Source organism: Anarrhichthys ocellatus, unplaced genomic scaffold (assembly GCF_004355925.1).
Source record: "Anarrhichthys ocellatus isolate YVR2014 unplaced genomic scaffold, GSC_Weel_1.0 scaffold20, whole genome shotgun sequence".
In the NCBI taxonomy this organism is placed as follows: domain Eukaryota; kingdom Metazoa; phylum Chordata; class Actinopteri; order Perciformes; family Anarhichadidae; genus Anarrhichthys; species Anarrhichthys ocellatus.
Genome location: NW_022280050.1, coordinates 6,827,830 through 6,842,162, shown reverse-complemented (window position 1 = coordinate 6,842,162; position 14,333 = coordinate 6,827,830). Strand labels below are relative to the sequence as shown.

At 40.3% G+C, this 14,333-nt stretch overlaps 2 protein-coding genes across 2 annotated transcripts in view; both read left to right on the top strand.

The window, feature by feature from the left end:
* Positions 1–1,266: 1,266 nt before the first annotated feature.
* LOC116389701 (cytochrome c-b-like) lies at positions 1,267–3,460 on the top strand. Its single transcript, XM_031858612.1, has 3 exons — positions 1,267–1,351; positions 2,026–2,202; positions 2,308–3,460. The coding sequence occupies exons 2-3, from the start codon at positions 2,031–2,033 to the stop codon at positions 2,451–2,453; spliced, it is 318 nt and encodes a 105-aa protein (XP_031714472.1). The 5' UTR covers positions 1,267–1,351; positions 2,026–2,030; the 3' UTR covers positions 2,454–3,460.
* Positions 3,461–4,165: 705 nt separating this feature from the next.
* Positions 4,166–14,333, top strand: part of pde11a (phosphodiesterase 11a) — a 31,329-nt gene continuing 21,161 nt past the window's right edge. Inside the window, exons 1-5 of the mRNA XM_031858705.1 lie at positions 4,166–5,295; positions 5,974–6,132; positions 12,963–13,052; positions 13,550–13,690; positions 13,848–13,912. Coding sequence (XP_031714565.1) covers positions 4,507–5,295; positions 5,974–6,132; positions 12,963–13,052; positions 13,550–13,690; positions 13,848–13,912 — 1,244 coding nt within the window. The 5' untranslated portion in view covers positions 4,166–4,506. The remainder of the gene's footprint in view (positions 5,296–5,973; positions 6,133–12,962; positions 13,053–13,549; positions 13,691–13,847; positions 13,913–14,333) is intronic.

Below are 14,333 nucleotides of genomic sequence, written 5' to 3'. Positions count from 1 at the left end.
GATCGGCTTTGAGCGGGAAGAAATCGCAGGAACGGATCAGACAGCGGCGGACAGCGGGCTGGTCACAAAACGCGGCGGCGGAGTCGCAGAAAGCTCGGACTCGGAGTGCCCAGTTACTCAACGGTGGAGAGCTCCCTTTACCTTTCCACGTGCGCTCATTAGACTAATCTCGTGATCATGACGGAGTAACATAGCTCCACTGATGACCTCCGCACTACGTACAGTAGTTACGTCACAAACGTACGTAGCTCTGAGGTCCAATTGGGTGCCAATGCTGTCATACTATTTTCCATAGTGTTTATGTTTAGTTAGTTAATTTAATACTATTCTATTTCATTGTATATACTGTATTTTTTTTACTCTGTTATTTGTATTGTATATGTTGTGCATTTTTATACTTAATATTTTTATTTACTTTGATTGCAAGTCTTGGATGGGCAAAGAGACCAATGATAAGTAACTGTGTGATGGTTTGGTGCTCCAGGGGCAGAGCCATCTGGAAACTTGTGCACTGCACTCCTGGGTTTTTCACACAGCAGGGAATATTTTATGTACAAGGTAACTTGAGAGATGGAGAGTGTAGTACTAAAGTAACTTGACAGGCAGTCTATGGGCAAAGGTAAACTATTCCCGTCTGTGTCTGTCTCAAAAATGGTTGGGTATTAGATTTCATGACTGGCTTCACCTAGTTTTTTTTTCCAGTTTAAGCTTTATTACAACTCATCATTGCTAGAATTGACCTTGTCATGATTGGACATTATCATTTTTGGGTTTTCTAATGAATACCAACAGGGGGATTGGATGCATTTGAATACTGTATATGGGCAGAAACCAGTGGAAATGTCTAAGGTCCCCTTTTAAGGCGACAACACATTTTGTGCTGTCAATTCAGAATGACAGTACACGATTTGATGTTACTGTATGCATCCATGTAATTGCAGATGGTAATGTATTACATGCTACCTTGCTCTGATAGAGAGACATTGTTAATCCCACCACACCTAGAATCAAGGCACGTCTTTAAGATGTTTATGATTATGCGGCAGTGTCTAATAACAGGAAATAAATGAATATGTTATGCTCTGGTTTCTATACATTGGAGGTGTTCTATTTATTTTTTTAGTATTTTTAAGAAGCGGTTACTCCGCATGATGTGGAGGTTTGCGTAATTTGATAACAGAAACCACTGTAGTGAGGATGATGAAACAGGTCAGCTGACTGATGACGTTTCAGCGGGAGTAACGTCACTGAGAGGGAGCACGCACATGAATAACTTGTGCCCGAGTTCGTAAGAAGCCAAAAGCTGAGGAAATACGTCTCAATAAGTCCGCAAAATAAACACCGACAAAAGGTAAGAAGCTGATCATCAACATCTTAAGCGTTTTGGTTCGTTGTTGCCAGTGAAGTATCTCTCTATGCGACTTAAATCCGTCTTTGCCGGGTCCATTCGTGTACAACGTGGTCTTCTGCCGGTGTTACACTGTTTCCGGGTAATTCAAAGTCTCTTTTTTTGAATCTACAAGAAGTTCTTACTTTTACTGTAAAATGTCTCCATATATTTTACAAACCTCACAGAGGTTTCTAACTTATAATAACATTGTTTGACGGTAGGCCTGTCTAAGATACACTATGCGACCTTTTCTTTGTTGGAGCTCGTCACATGACGGATACAGTAAACGTGTAGAGGTAACAGTACGTTACTGTTTGTGTATTAACAGAAACTGTAAAGTTACCTAAAGTGATTTTGTAACAATACCGGGTCCGAGTTACGCAACTGTGAACCCCCTAGTGGCAGAATGAGGGTTTTTTATTTTTTTATTTTAATCAAATGCAGCCACGGAAAGTAACACAAAACACAATTAGATTGGCCAATGGAAGTAATTTAACATAAGTCAGTAACTACTGACAATGTAAAGCAACTAAGTCCAATTGTCCTGTGTGTGTGTGTGTGTGTGTGTGTGTGTGTGTGTGTGTGCGCGCGTGCGTGTGTGTGTGTGTGTGTGTGTGCGTTTTTTCCTCTTATAGAAACCATGCCTGTAGACCTTAACAAAGGCAAGAAGGCATTTGTCCAAAAGTGTGCCCAGTGCCATACTGTGGATGAGGGTGGGAAGCACAAGGTGGGGCCTAACCTTTGGGGTCTGTTTGGACGCAAAACCGGCCAGGCAGAGGGCTTCTCCTACACTGATGCCAACAAAAGCAAAGGTGAATACGTTATGCAAGTTTCCAGTATTTTAATAGTCAAAAGGAATGATGCTGTGTGGCTTAAACATTCTTCTTCTTCACTGTGTTTGCTCACTTTGATTTCAGGCATTACCTGGAATGACGACACCCTGATGGTTTATTTGGAGAACCCCAAGAAATACATTCCAGGAACAAAGATGATCTTCGCTGGCATCAAAAAGAAGAACGAACGATCCGACCTTATAGCGTACCTTAAGTCTGCAACTTCATAAAGAACACTTTGTCGGCGCGTCTTTGCCAGTTTTCGTGCACTTACAAACTGAACTGGTAAAGAGGCCAGGACTTGTCTTTCTGTCAAAATCAGGCATGACTGGCAACCAATCTCCGACTGGTAAAGACATGATAGGTTTCCATCTTTGTCACAGCTGTACTTCTGTTTCTCCTCCTCCTTTTGTGGTGGAGAAAATGATATCCCCTGGTTTTAACAGGTTCCTTTTCTAGCATGAATTATTAAAATGTATACTGTGTATTCAGAATGTAGGGACTGAAAGCTTTGTATTCTATTTTCTTATTGTCATCCAGGATTTTTTTTGTCAGTACTTTCTTGATTTATAATCAAGCTGTCTTAAAAACTGTCCGTTCCAAGAATGAATATGCCATGTCTGCTTCCAATTTGATGATATCTCAACGGTCTTTTAATGTCATTATTGAATGTGCAAGTTAAATAGAAGACAAGAAACAACACTAAACGTTTATTCTTTTTCTTATTTGTTTGACACAATGTTCCTAGAAGTGAATCTGGTTGGGTGTCTTAAAAAAAATAATAATGACCAAGTACTGGGTGTGGATGTATCATGTCAGGCTGACATGGTGTTCTTGTTTCTACAGTTTTGGCTCATGTAGATTCCTGAACCAAATTAGTGCAATATACTGTAGAAGAAAGATGCCTTTTTCCTCTGTAAATGAAGCAACTTTATATTTGTAGCTTCAAAGAGCCTATTTGAATTTGGAAGCTGATATAAAAAGTCACAAATGCCTCCCATTTTTAAAGATGTTGGTTAGAGTTTGTTTTGCCTCGGTGAAAACTCGATGTTGGGTTACAGATGTTGTCTGGCTAACAGTTACTAAGTGCATTTGTTAGGAAACTGCAGGTAGAACGGCTGGTACAATTATTTAAAAAAAAAAAAAAAAAAAATGTGTTTTGACCTGTGTCATGAGCTAGTACCAAATACCAGAGCTTTCTATAGAACGCTTTTGTTTAAACTCCTTTTTCTAAACGCTCGGGTGTGATTGTATTTAAAGAGGTCATTGGACAAGGAGTGCCCAATGACGGGAGACGGCAGCTAAGACCGTTTTATCCATCAGAGTTGGGTTGCGTCTATATTCCTAGTCGATGCTGTGGAGTATAACTCCCTCTAGCGTCCAGAGGTCACATCTGCACACAGATCCACTAATACTATAATGGTATAAAGGAATTAGATTTTCTGACACCCCCCTCCTGCCAAGAAAAGTCGTTGTTCCATTATTAAATTGTATAGATAAACCACTGCAGATTCCACATTTGCCAAAGCGTGTGGCTTGTGTAATAGATGTTTCGTTGTTCTTCAGGCGATAGTCATTCAATTTTGTCACTCATGTCAGCCAGCAGTGCCATCACCAAAGCCTCGTCGGGGATTACATCGGAATCCATTATGGTTGACACTGCTGAAGCATAATTTCATGAAATGACAATGCAAACATCCACCATTTTTACATCTTTACATACATCTACAATATGTATTATGCATGCTGAGAAGATGACAGATGACTTTACACTAATTATCATCACCATCATCATACTTAGAGCGCAAGTCGAGGAGGACAAGCGGTTCAAATGACTGCTGGAGCAACACTGAGCTCCTGTCTGTGACGAAGCACGCGTCAGCGGGACCGAGCCAACCACAGGCAGCGTCATTTGCACACAAGAAGACCCATACGACGGTGGTGCTCGGTGGTGGCTCTCTGGGAGATGATCAATGCACGTGATAGTCCACGCGAGCTTTAATTTCCTTTACTTAGATGTGCTTTGATGGTCTTAAATTAAGTGAATGGTGTGGAGATGCTGTGGAGGAATATGCTGGTGCGCAAAGGGAGTCTCCATCCTTCTCCTCACAGAGTGGAAACCGGGTATGTAGCCAGAGCACCAGGGGCTCTCAGGATAACGCATCTTGGAAGTTATGGTATTCAAATGATTCTCTACTTCAACTCTCAGTAAAGCCTCATAGATGGTATTTCTCTGCGCGACTTCGTGGATTTGGTTCGCTGAGGACCATCTGAAGAACAGGCATGGCAGTGCCAACTATGGTGTTCTCTGACGTGGAAAGTTTTCTGGACTCGCATCCCGAGTTGTTCGAGGACTACCTGAACAGAAAGGGGAAATATAGCATGGTGGAGAAATGGCTCAAGAATCACAAGGCGAGCAAAAGTTCGGCGGCCGCAGCTCCCGCCTGGCCGAGAGAGGAGAAGAGCAACGAGTGTAAGGACAGCTGGGCGAGCCAACGCGACGGCCTGCAAAGGAGAGTCTCGCAGAAGGAGCTGCGCAAAACTTTCGCCAGATCAAAGGCCATCAATGTGAACAGGACGTACGACGAACATGTCAATTCCAGGGCCCAGGAGCCCTTGACGAGCATGAGGAGGAGAGCTCTGCTGAGGAAAGCGAGCTCTCTGCCCCCGACCACTGCGCACATACTGAGCGCACTGCTGGAGTCCAGAGTCAACATCCCCCAGTACCCGTCCACAGCCGTGGATTTTAAGTATTACCTCAAAGAACACAACGAAAGAGAGTTTTTCCTGGAGCTCGTGAAAGACATATCTAACGACTTGGATCTAACGAGTCTCAGCTACAAAATCCTTGTGTTTGTTTGTATTATGGTCGACGCAGACCGGTGCTCATTGTTTTTAGTGGAGGGAACAGGCAACAAGAAGACACTGGTGTCCAAATTCTTTGACGTGCACGCAGGTACCACTGTTTTACCCTCAATTAACTCAGATGAAGTTCAAGTGCCGTGGGGGAAAGGAATCATCGGATATGTGGCTGAGCACGGAGAGACAGTGAACATTTCTGACGCCTATCAGGTGCCTGCTCCTCTTTCTGCATGCATGCGTGTGTGCATTAGCATGAGACACAGAAAGAGAGAGAGAGAGACTCAGACAGGAAGACAGATCATTTACTTTCACTCTGTCATTTTATCTGACACAGTTAATTGATCATCAGTCAAAATGTGTAACAGAGCATGGGAACCCAACACCAACAGCTTGTGACAAACCATAGTTTCACAAAGACATCACTGAGTAATACAAAATAAGTCAATTAAGGAGAGGTATCATTTTCTCCCTGTTGTTTTTGCAAATCTCACTTTCTACCATGATTTTAAGAAAGCAAGATGATACTAAATTTTATTAAAACTGCAAGGACATGAAATTACTTGATGTTATGTTATGTTAGGGGCTTTTTGATAGTGTAGACGAAAAGTCTAAGAGGTTGTATTCTTGGTAGAACCAATGTTTACAGTAGAAATGAGTAATAGAAAAGAAAAATGACGTTATTTTAATGTCCATAAACGGCCGTCCTATTCAAGTCAGACATTTGTCTGTCATGTTGTCGTTATCTTTGTGGTTTGGAGGACTCAGAGTCCTGATGAGTTGTGCATTTCACTGCACCATCATCTGAACGTAAAAAGGGAAACTGGATATTTTTTGTGCAATAAGTGCTTACACTGTGTTTTAATTTTGCGCTGTCCCTATGGATTGCAGGATCGTCGGTTCAGTGATGAAATTGACAAGCTGAGAGGGTACAAAACCAAGTCACTCCTGTGCATGCCCATTCACAACAGTGATGGAGAGATCATTGGGGTTGCTCAGGCCATCAACAAGACTTCAAGTGGAGAACTCTTCACTGAAGATGATGAAAAGGTAATTTCACAATTATAGTTATACGAGTATGCTGGGTGAAGGTAATGTTCTCTCATAGCACAATATGTGTCCCACTGCTTGCTTGGCATGAGCAGAATAGATCAAGATGAGTGTGTTGGCTTTTCTTTGTTTGATTCAAATGCTGTCTTGACTTACAACCATTTATTATCATCTCAGTTCATATAAAAGGTTTGTTTTCTGCACATGTAAAAGGTAATATGCCACGTGGTTTTATACAATACAATACTGTAGTTTGGTCACATTTTTACACACATCTGCAACAAGGCACTAGGGATAGCAATGGCAGTTGGTTGGTCTACAGAGCAAAGACATCTTTGTACAGACATGCTACTCAGTGGGTGAATCGTTAATACCCTGACTTTTCCTCTAGCGCCACCACATGGTTGACAATTTGGGATTCATGTGCAATCTCTGTTTTCAGTTATCATTTATTCACACACAATTTGGTACGGTCGTTCATTGTTAATACTGTCTGTTGATAATGTCTGGCTTGACATTTGTTATTCAGAGTAAAATGTTAGATAATACTGTAGTATAGCAGTAGTGATCTCATTTTTGATTGCAATGTTGTTATTAAATATTTGCAATAGCAGATCTAATATATTTATAAAACAAATGGATTTTCTGAAGTAAAAAAGGTATTTTTCTCATATTTTGTACGTTATGATTTGCCATTACCTGCAAGCATTTAACTTGCTATGGAACATTTCATTAATTGTTGGGGGATTCATCAGTTAGGGGAACCTTTTTGTGGCCTGATGCTCAGACTGACTCTCCATTTTGTTTTTACCTCATTATTAGAATTGCTGATCTATTGTCATGAGAGTTTGAACATGCCTTTACGTCTGTCTTTTCCTCGCGCATCCCTTCTTAATATTTCACAAGCAACACTAACTGCAAAACTGTTAAACAACAGTCTGATAAACAGGCTGTAATGCTGAAATTATCTGTTTGTTTCTGTGTCCAAGCTGAACTAATATTTATATATTTAAATTCCTTCAGCTCAGTCTCACTTGTAGCATATTTGCCCTGAGTCTGAGTCTCAGTGTTCAGCGCTCAGTTTCTAGCTAGGTCATAGCTTGTCTCTCAGAGTCATCACATTTTCCCGAGGCAGTATCTTCCAAAGGGCCAGGACCCTGTTGTATTGTCACCAAGAATAACAACTTTATATAAGCTGTTCAGAATCTCCAAGTGGTGAGTGCTTTACTTTACTGCTTAGTGGCACTGCCAGAGTGTCAGTCTTGAATTTAGTGTCACCATTTAGATTACACAACTTACTATGTGATTGCTAATGGAGTTACCCTAGCAAAATACGAACTGTTTCACTGGAGCTGCTTATTGGCCAAAAAAAATCAGACTAGTTCTTCCAGGTGTGACTGCTACTTTACGCCGATGTGGATCAGCTCAGTCAGGAAACAGATCAGTCAAGTTGGCAGCTGTGACAAACACAAAAGGCAAAGATGGAAGTGAATGAAGACAATATACAAATAGGCTATAATATGTAAAAGCAGTAGGTGGGGGTGTTACATCTCACACTAATCCAGATAGACCTTCTGTTTCTGAATGAACGTTTATTTGACTTATTACACATCATCAGAGAGTATCACGAGGATCACGTTAGTCCATCAGCGCACATGAATAGGAGTAACAGAAAGGCGTCAACAAGCCGACACACTGACTTGTTCCCTCATTGCAGCTGTGAGCCCCTAAAGGGGAGAGGAGATGAAACATGACAGCACAGAGCTAGCTGCACTTTTGTTTCAGGTTTAGGTTTCACTGCAAAAGACTAGTTTTTTTATTTATAGTATGTTTTTCTCCATTGGAGCTCTACTGTCAAAATTGCATCCATTGTTCTTAATAGATGCAGATTAGGAATTCTTTTTTTTTCTTGCTGATGTTTTGAGTTCGTTTCACATTGCATTAATGTCACACTAATGCTCAGGATGGCATACAGCTAAATTAGTAATGAAATGCAATGCCAGCATCAGAGAACGCAGTAAGCTCCCTGCACCGCACAGCTGCAGCTCTGCTTTTATGGAAGCCCCAAGAAAATGTAGCACACTTTTCAGAGCATGAGACAACGCTGCAATAGCAGATGCCATTAGAAACGTTATTGTATCTTTATTCGGACAAATGTTGTTCTCTATACGCTGAAAGCTTATCGGATATTTAAACACATTATGGCTGACTTTAAATCCCACGCTGCCTTAATTGTGTTGTGTTCATACCCTGCAGGGAGGGAGTCCTTTGGGAAGCCATGTATAATTGCGTTGTCTGATTATCTTCTGTAGAGGAATATAGCTATTGACTTAATTTAAGTGCATAAGCTGACCTCATGCTGCTATCTCTACATATTGCGTTATTATCTTGATTTAGCTTTTCTTTTACTTTGCATGTCTCTTAACACATTTTACATTACGTTTTATATTCAGGTAGACATTTTCATGAATTTTCTCTTGATAACATGCAAGTTCCCCCATGTAGGTTCCATTTGCCAATATAGTTTAACATCTGTAAGAGTCGATTGTCTAATAGCATTCTCACCTCACCGCTGTGCTCCCTCTGGCTGCCAAACTCTCTGTCAAATTGGCTCGAAGCAATACTGTAATAACTGCGTTCACACAATTTCCCAATGAAAATCTTACAGCTAAAGAAGAGAGAACACAATGTCTGCTTGGAGCCACATTTCTTCAATACGTTCCTGCAGGATTTCCAGATCAAATCAAATTCTTTCAGTGCATTATTTCAAACTAGTTCCTTACATAGTTCTTTATACAACAGCAAAATGTCACTTAAATCCACTTAAATCAAGAGGAAATAAAAAAACGACAACAATGAAAACAACATTTGCAATATGAGGGTTCTGGAAGATATGGGAAAAGAATATACGCGGATGACATACTGTACAGTGGGAACCCCCAAAGAGGCAGACTTGGCTGCCTATCCTCTCAAAGAGCAACAGATACAGGGGATGATGGGGGTGATTAAGGGCTTGAATTGAACTCTATGCTGGCTAAGTGACTGAACTACAATATTGACTCCTTGTCTGTTATCCTATTTTGCATAATTTTACTTGGGTTATTTGCAGTCCGATGCATCATGCGTCATTTATTATTTGCAAATAACATAAAGAGGACATTTTGTTCAATGAAAAAAATAAGAGGAGCTAAAACTGTACCATGCTGAAGTAGCATATTCAATGCAGCAAATTGTGATATCTGAGTGGACAACTCTTAAAACAAGTAAACATAAACCGATACCGACCGATATCTGGCAGATGATGACTGTTGGTTGCCTTCATTGGAGCCAATTCTCTGCATATAGGACAGCATGGATGCTTGGTGATACAAAAGCTTGTTTGTCCAACTGACAACATGTTTGGCAGTGTAACTGTATAATGAAAGAGTGTTTTCATTGATACAAATGTCTCTCACCACGTCTGACCTTATCTCCGAACACTGCTACATACAAAAAGGTACAAGCTATTTCAAAAAAGCTTCCAAAATAAAAACAACAAACTTTGTCACACGTCTATCTGATCCCGCTGTTGTGCATATTTATTTTTAGTATGTTTGTGAACTTGTTTACAAAGTACAAGAAAACCTCAAAAGAGTCACTGTAGTTAGAAGGTTCATTTGATCCAGTTTCTCGCATCGTTTATGGCGACAAGAAGAGGAGCAATAATTGTTTCCAAAGACTTGATTTGTCTTGATCTTACTGCACTGATGCAACATCCACTGCTTAGTTGTTGTGACCTTGCTGTGCTCCTGGCGTTTCTCCATGTACCAGCAATGTGTAGAACAATTTAATAATTTATGGAAAATAGTTATTGAGCAGCAATCCTGGTGTGGTACAGTGTTTATTAGCTGTGTGGTATTAGGGTCATAAATTACAGCCAGTCAATTATATCATAACTGCTAAATTTGTATGGAATTTTACTTTGTAAATCGTATGGTGGTATAAAGGGAGAAAACAGAATTATGAACTGTCCTTTATTACATGGTATTCATTTGACTCTTTATGTAGATACAAATGATTTGTAAAAGGTATTAGAGTGTAGATTCCTGTTGCATAAATATTTGATACCACCTTCAAAAGGAGCAATCATTGCTAAGTATATTTGCAAAACTATGGTACAGGCTAGGGAGCCCCATATGAGATCAGAGGAAATGGAGAGCAACATTGGATTAACCGTGCACATGCAAAGTGAACACAGCAACTATACCAGTTGTTATGGAGAGTGGGAAGTGGAAAGAAAGAAAGCTGCTGGCTTTGGCTATGTAATTTCCCTTGGCTTGCCTCATCTTCCAGTTGTGGAAGCGGAAGTCATTGAGGTTAGAGGAACTGACTGTCCCCGAGGCCTCGGCCAGTTAGTTTCGTTATTAAACCACTCTTTACTGGTCTGTCCACGGGTCTCTAGGCAGAAATGTCTCGTTTGTAATGCAACCTTGTATAATGGCCTGCCTGACAGAATGTAATTAGAGAGGGCAGTGCTTTTCTTGGGTTTGCCTGTAGATCCATAGCCAGATACCCAAAGTCCTGCTCGCTAATGAATCTGCTCCTGCTGGGACTATTGATGGCCACCGCCTTTCTGGAAGATCATTATTAGAGAATTCCATAGGCCAGCTGGAAAAGCATTATGTATGAGCTTATTGCTCAGCATCATCTGTTTTCCATGTCTGAAAACAGTTGCATAGGGTGCTTCATTATGTATAATGACTGAATGAAGTGCATAAAGTTAATGTACTCATTATCGCGACAGATTATTATCACATTATGATTCACATTGTTTTTTTGATTTAGGGATTTAATTTGCACTTAGCAAAAAGAGTATCATAACTTACACATCAGTGTGATATTTTTTTGCGTTTTATGGTATTGATTGATTTAATTGATTTGATGACTAAACATTAACTACTATAAACACAATAACTTTGCATCAGTGGTACACAAAACAAAACTATAAAACCAATCAAACACACAGATTCAACACAAGAGTGACAAAGCTTGTATATTTCAAGCTTCATAAGATCTGGTGAATGAAGTTTTGTAGCCTGATTTGTATGTAAAAACTTTCTAACTCCACTGTTGTATGTATATGTTCCCTCAATCTTGAGTCTCTCTTTAGTAAAAAAAACAATTAAGGCAAAGCGCTCTTTAAATTGAGATGGCCATACTACCATTGAAATATAGACAGAAATTAAGCATATACAGCCAATCCGGGAGAGCTGTTTGATTGTAAAGAGAAATTACAGCAATTAGAGCAGGGTTGCTCAACCTTTTCCAGGCTGCGATGCCAGTTTTAAGTCTACAATTATCATGACCCCAGCAATTAGTCCTGTCAAGTTGGCATGTGAGCACTGAAGAAACTCCAAACGTATTACACTGAAATATGAATATATATTAAAAACATGTTTTATATATTTCACTATAGCATATCAAATTTTCAGCATATTCACTTCCTGCATGAGACGTCTCTCCACATGGGGTCCCTAACTCAAGGTCGTGAACTTGAGGAATACCTTTTTTTTTTTTTTTTTTTTCAAGCTTCCCAGTTATCAACACAGTGCTAAAGGATTCTGTTCTTTACATGTTCATTTGTGGCCGATGAGTAAGTGAAGCGTTATCCTTTCTAAAGGGTGAAAGAGATGTCCTTGTATCCGAGGCCACAGCTGAGTAACTTCCCATTCATGTATTGTTGTGGTGTCCCTACCACCAGGCCGCACTGAAGGCTGGTAAATATTAGTGGGTTTGTTGTACTCATCGTATTGTTTACACAGCAGCCAGATGCTAAAGATAGATAACTAAACAAATAGGCAGAGTAAGGAAGCACCCAAACCTCAATTCTATTGATTCCATGTTAAGGAGGCCGAGTGTCTCTCAGATAAGGCTAATCGTAGTTGTATAGAATTCAACCTGTGTATTCACATCACAGCTGTCTTAACAGCATGCGGTTGAAGCCACTTCTCTGCGTCCTGCGTATTGGCGTCCATAATGAATCAACAGTGGTGAGGAAAAAATAAATGTGCAATTCCAAACTAGTAAGACGTTGATTCGATTTCAATTTATATTACCGGTAAGTAAAGTCATTAGGCCACATCAAGTGATTACATTATTTATGTGAAGAAAAATATGAATGAAATAAGGAGTTTATGGTATCAGCCCAAGGCACAGCAAGTCTGACTTTTCAGTGAAATAGTAAAATGTCAGTTGAATTGATTTATTTGTCCTAGCAAGTAATGATGCCACTGAAAGGCCATTTACTTGTTCCAATTTGAAAGCTACGTTTTTCTCGCATGAAAATATTACTCGCTCAACTTTTTTCTTCTTCTTTGCTTTCTTTTACGAAAAAGCTCTAATCTCATAGTCAGTTCTAAAATTGGCTACGACAATATAGATGTTCTGCAGACTTTTCTTTGGGCGTTTACATTCTGTGTTTCTCTCGAAAGCACATTGTTTCAATCCTTGAGCTCTAACAAATCTGTTGAATGCTTTTCCCTCCTCATGAAATATTTGCAAGGCAGATTATTTGAATCCAGCAGCCTTCTTCTTCACTTCCTGTTGGCTCATTTATATGCTTCCTCGCGTGGTGCTGCCATCTGTAGATGAGAGGAGTAGCGTTAAACCATTGCAGGACATTATATTGCGTTGCCCACATGCACAATACAGACAAAGTGGTGACCACATTGTAGTTTAAAGATGTCTAAAAAACGTTTTTGGGCAGCTCAAAAGAAATGTAGGTCAGGGACCATGTTTGATAAATAACCCTGTTTTTCTGCTAAATAAAAGTCTGTTTAATATGTCCACAGGTGCTGCAGATGTACCTGCCTTTCTGTGGTATTGCGATCTCCAATGCCCAACTCTTCGCCGCCTCAAGGAAGGAGTATGACAAGAGTCGGGTAAGGACAATAAACCCCCCCATCCCTGGGATCAGCATTACTTCCCCCCCCCCTGATGCTGACACTGAGGCTGAGTATTGATCAGCAGCCCACTTGCTGCCACTGCAGTGGGGATCACAGAGCGGCATGCAGTCCTGCATGGACATTTTCTCTGGATCTATGGTGGGAGATGGGCTGAAGTAATGTTAACAGATGCATTAATTCATGTCACACAAGGAAGAGAATATAATGGAATTGGATTGTCACTACCTTAGATAAAGGGACAAATTTACCTTTACCCTGTTGGTTTATGGTTTACGGATACTATTAATAATAGTAACAATATTAATAATAGTAGTAGTAGTATGAATACTAATACTAATACTAATAATCATGCTCTAACAGCTGACCAAGGCAAAACATATTTATGTAAAGTGGCTTTTACACTGCGTTTCAGCACGTGGTTGAGATTGTTTGGAATGATGGCAGTGGTGTCTTTTTCTGTCGCTGTTATTCAGGCACTCTTGGAGGTAGTCAATGACCTGTTTGAAGAGCAGACGGACGTGGAGAAGATTATCAGGAAGATCATGCACCGTGCCCAGACATTGCTAAAGTGCGAGCGCTGCTCTGTTCAGTTGCTGGAGGACATTGAGTCACCGGTACCGTTGTTTTTCCTCTGCTGTGTGTTTACAGCTATCTGTCTGTACATTTGTGCATGTACATGTCTGTTCTCTCTGTCTGCCTCTAGTTTTACCAGTGAGCACTGTGCACCTTCCAAGAGCTTAGGTGCATTTCTTCCCCTCTCAAAACTTTCAGGTGGTGAAGTTCACCAAGTCGTTTGAGCTACTGTCCCCTAAGTGTAGTGCAGACATTGAAAGCAGGTATGTATGGTGTTTCAGTGTTAAAATCTACTCTGCTCCTCAATAACAGTCGGCCTAATGAAAAACATAGCTTTGCCCTCCTTTTTCACATTTACTCATCCCAGTAACCTCTTTTAATTAAATAGTTGTATCTCCACCTTTGTTTGCCTTTGGCACCATGGCTTCTGTAAATTCTGCACAGAGCCTTGTTTTAATCTGTAAAGCTTCCATCAAGGACAAAAAATAATGTATTAAAATTGAATATTTGTAGTGCTGTGGGAGTAATATGCTGATGCTGAATAGAAGGCATACTGTAGGACCCCTACTTAATTGGGTTTTGCTGCTTCTCTCCACTGCTTGGGATGGCTGAATGGACAAAGAGAGGCTTAATATTGTGTGGGATGTTTATGGATGAAAACCAATGCTGAAAGGAAGACAAATT

Coding starts and splice junctions, on each gene's coding strand:
- LOC116389701 (XM_031858612.1), top strand. CDS start 2,031: ATGCCTGTAGACCTTAACAAAGGCAAGAAGGCATTTGTCCAAAAGTGT. Junction 2,203..2,307: donor TGATGCCAACAAAAGCAAAG/GTGAATACGTTA, acceptor CTTTGATTTCAG/GCATTACCTGGAATGACGAC.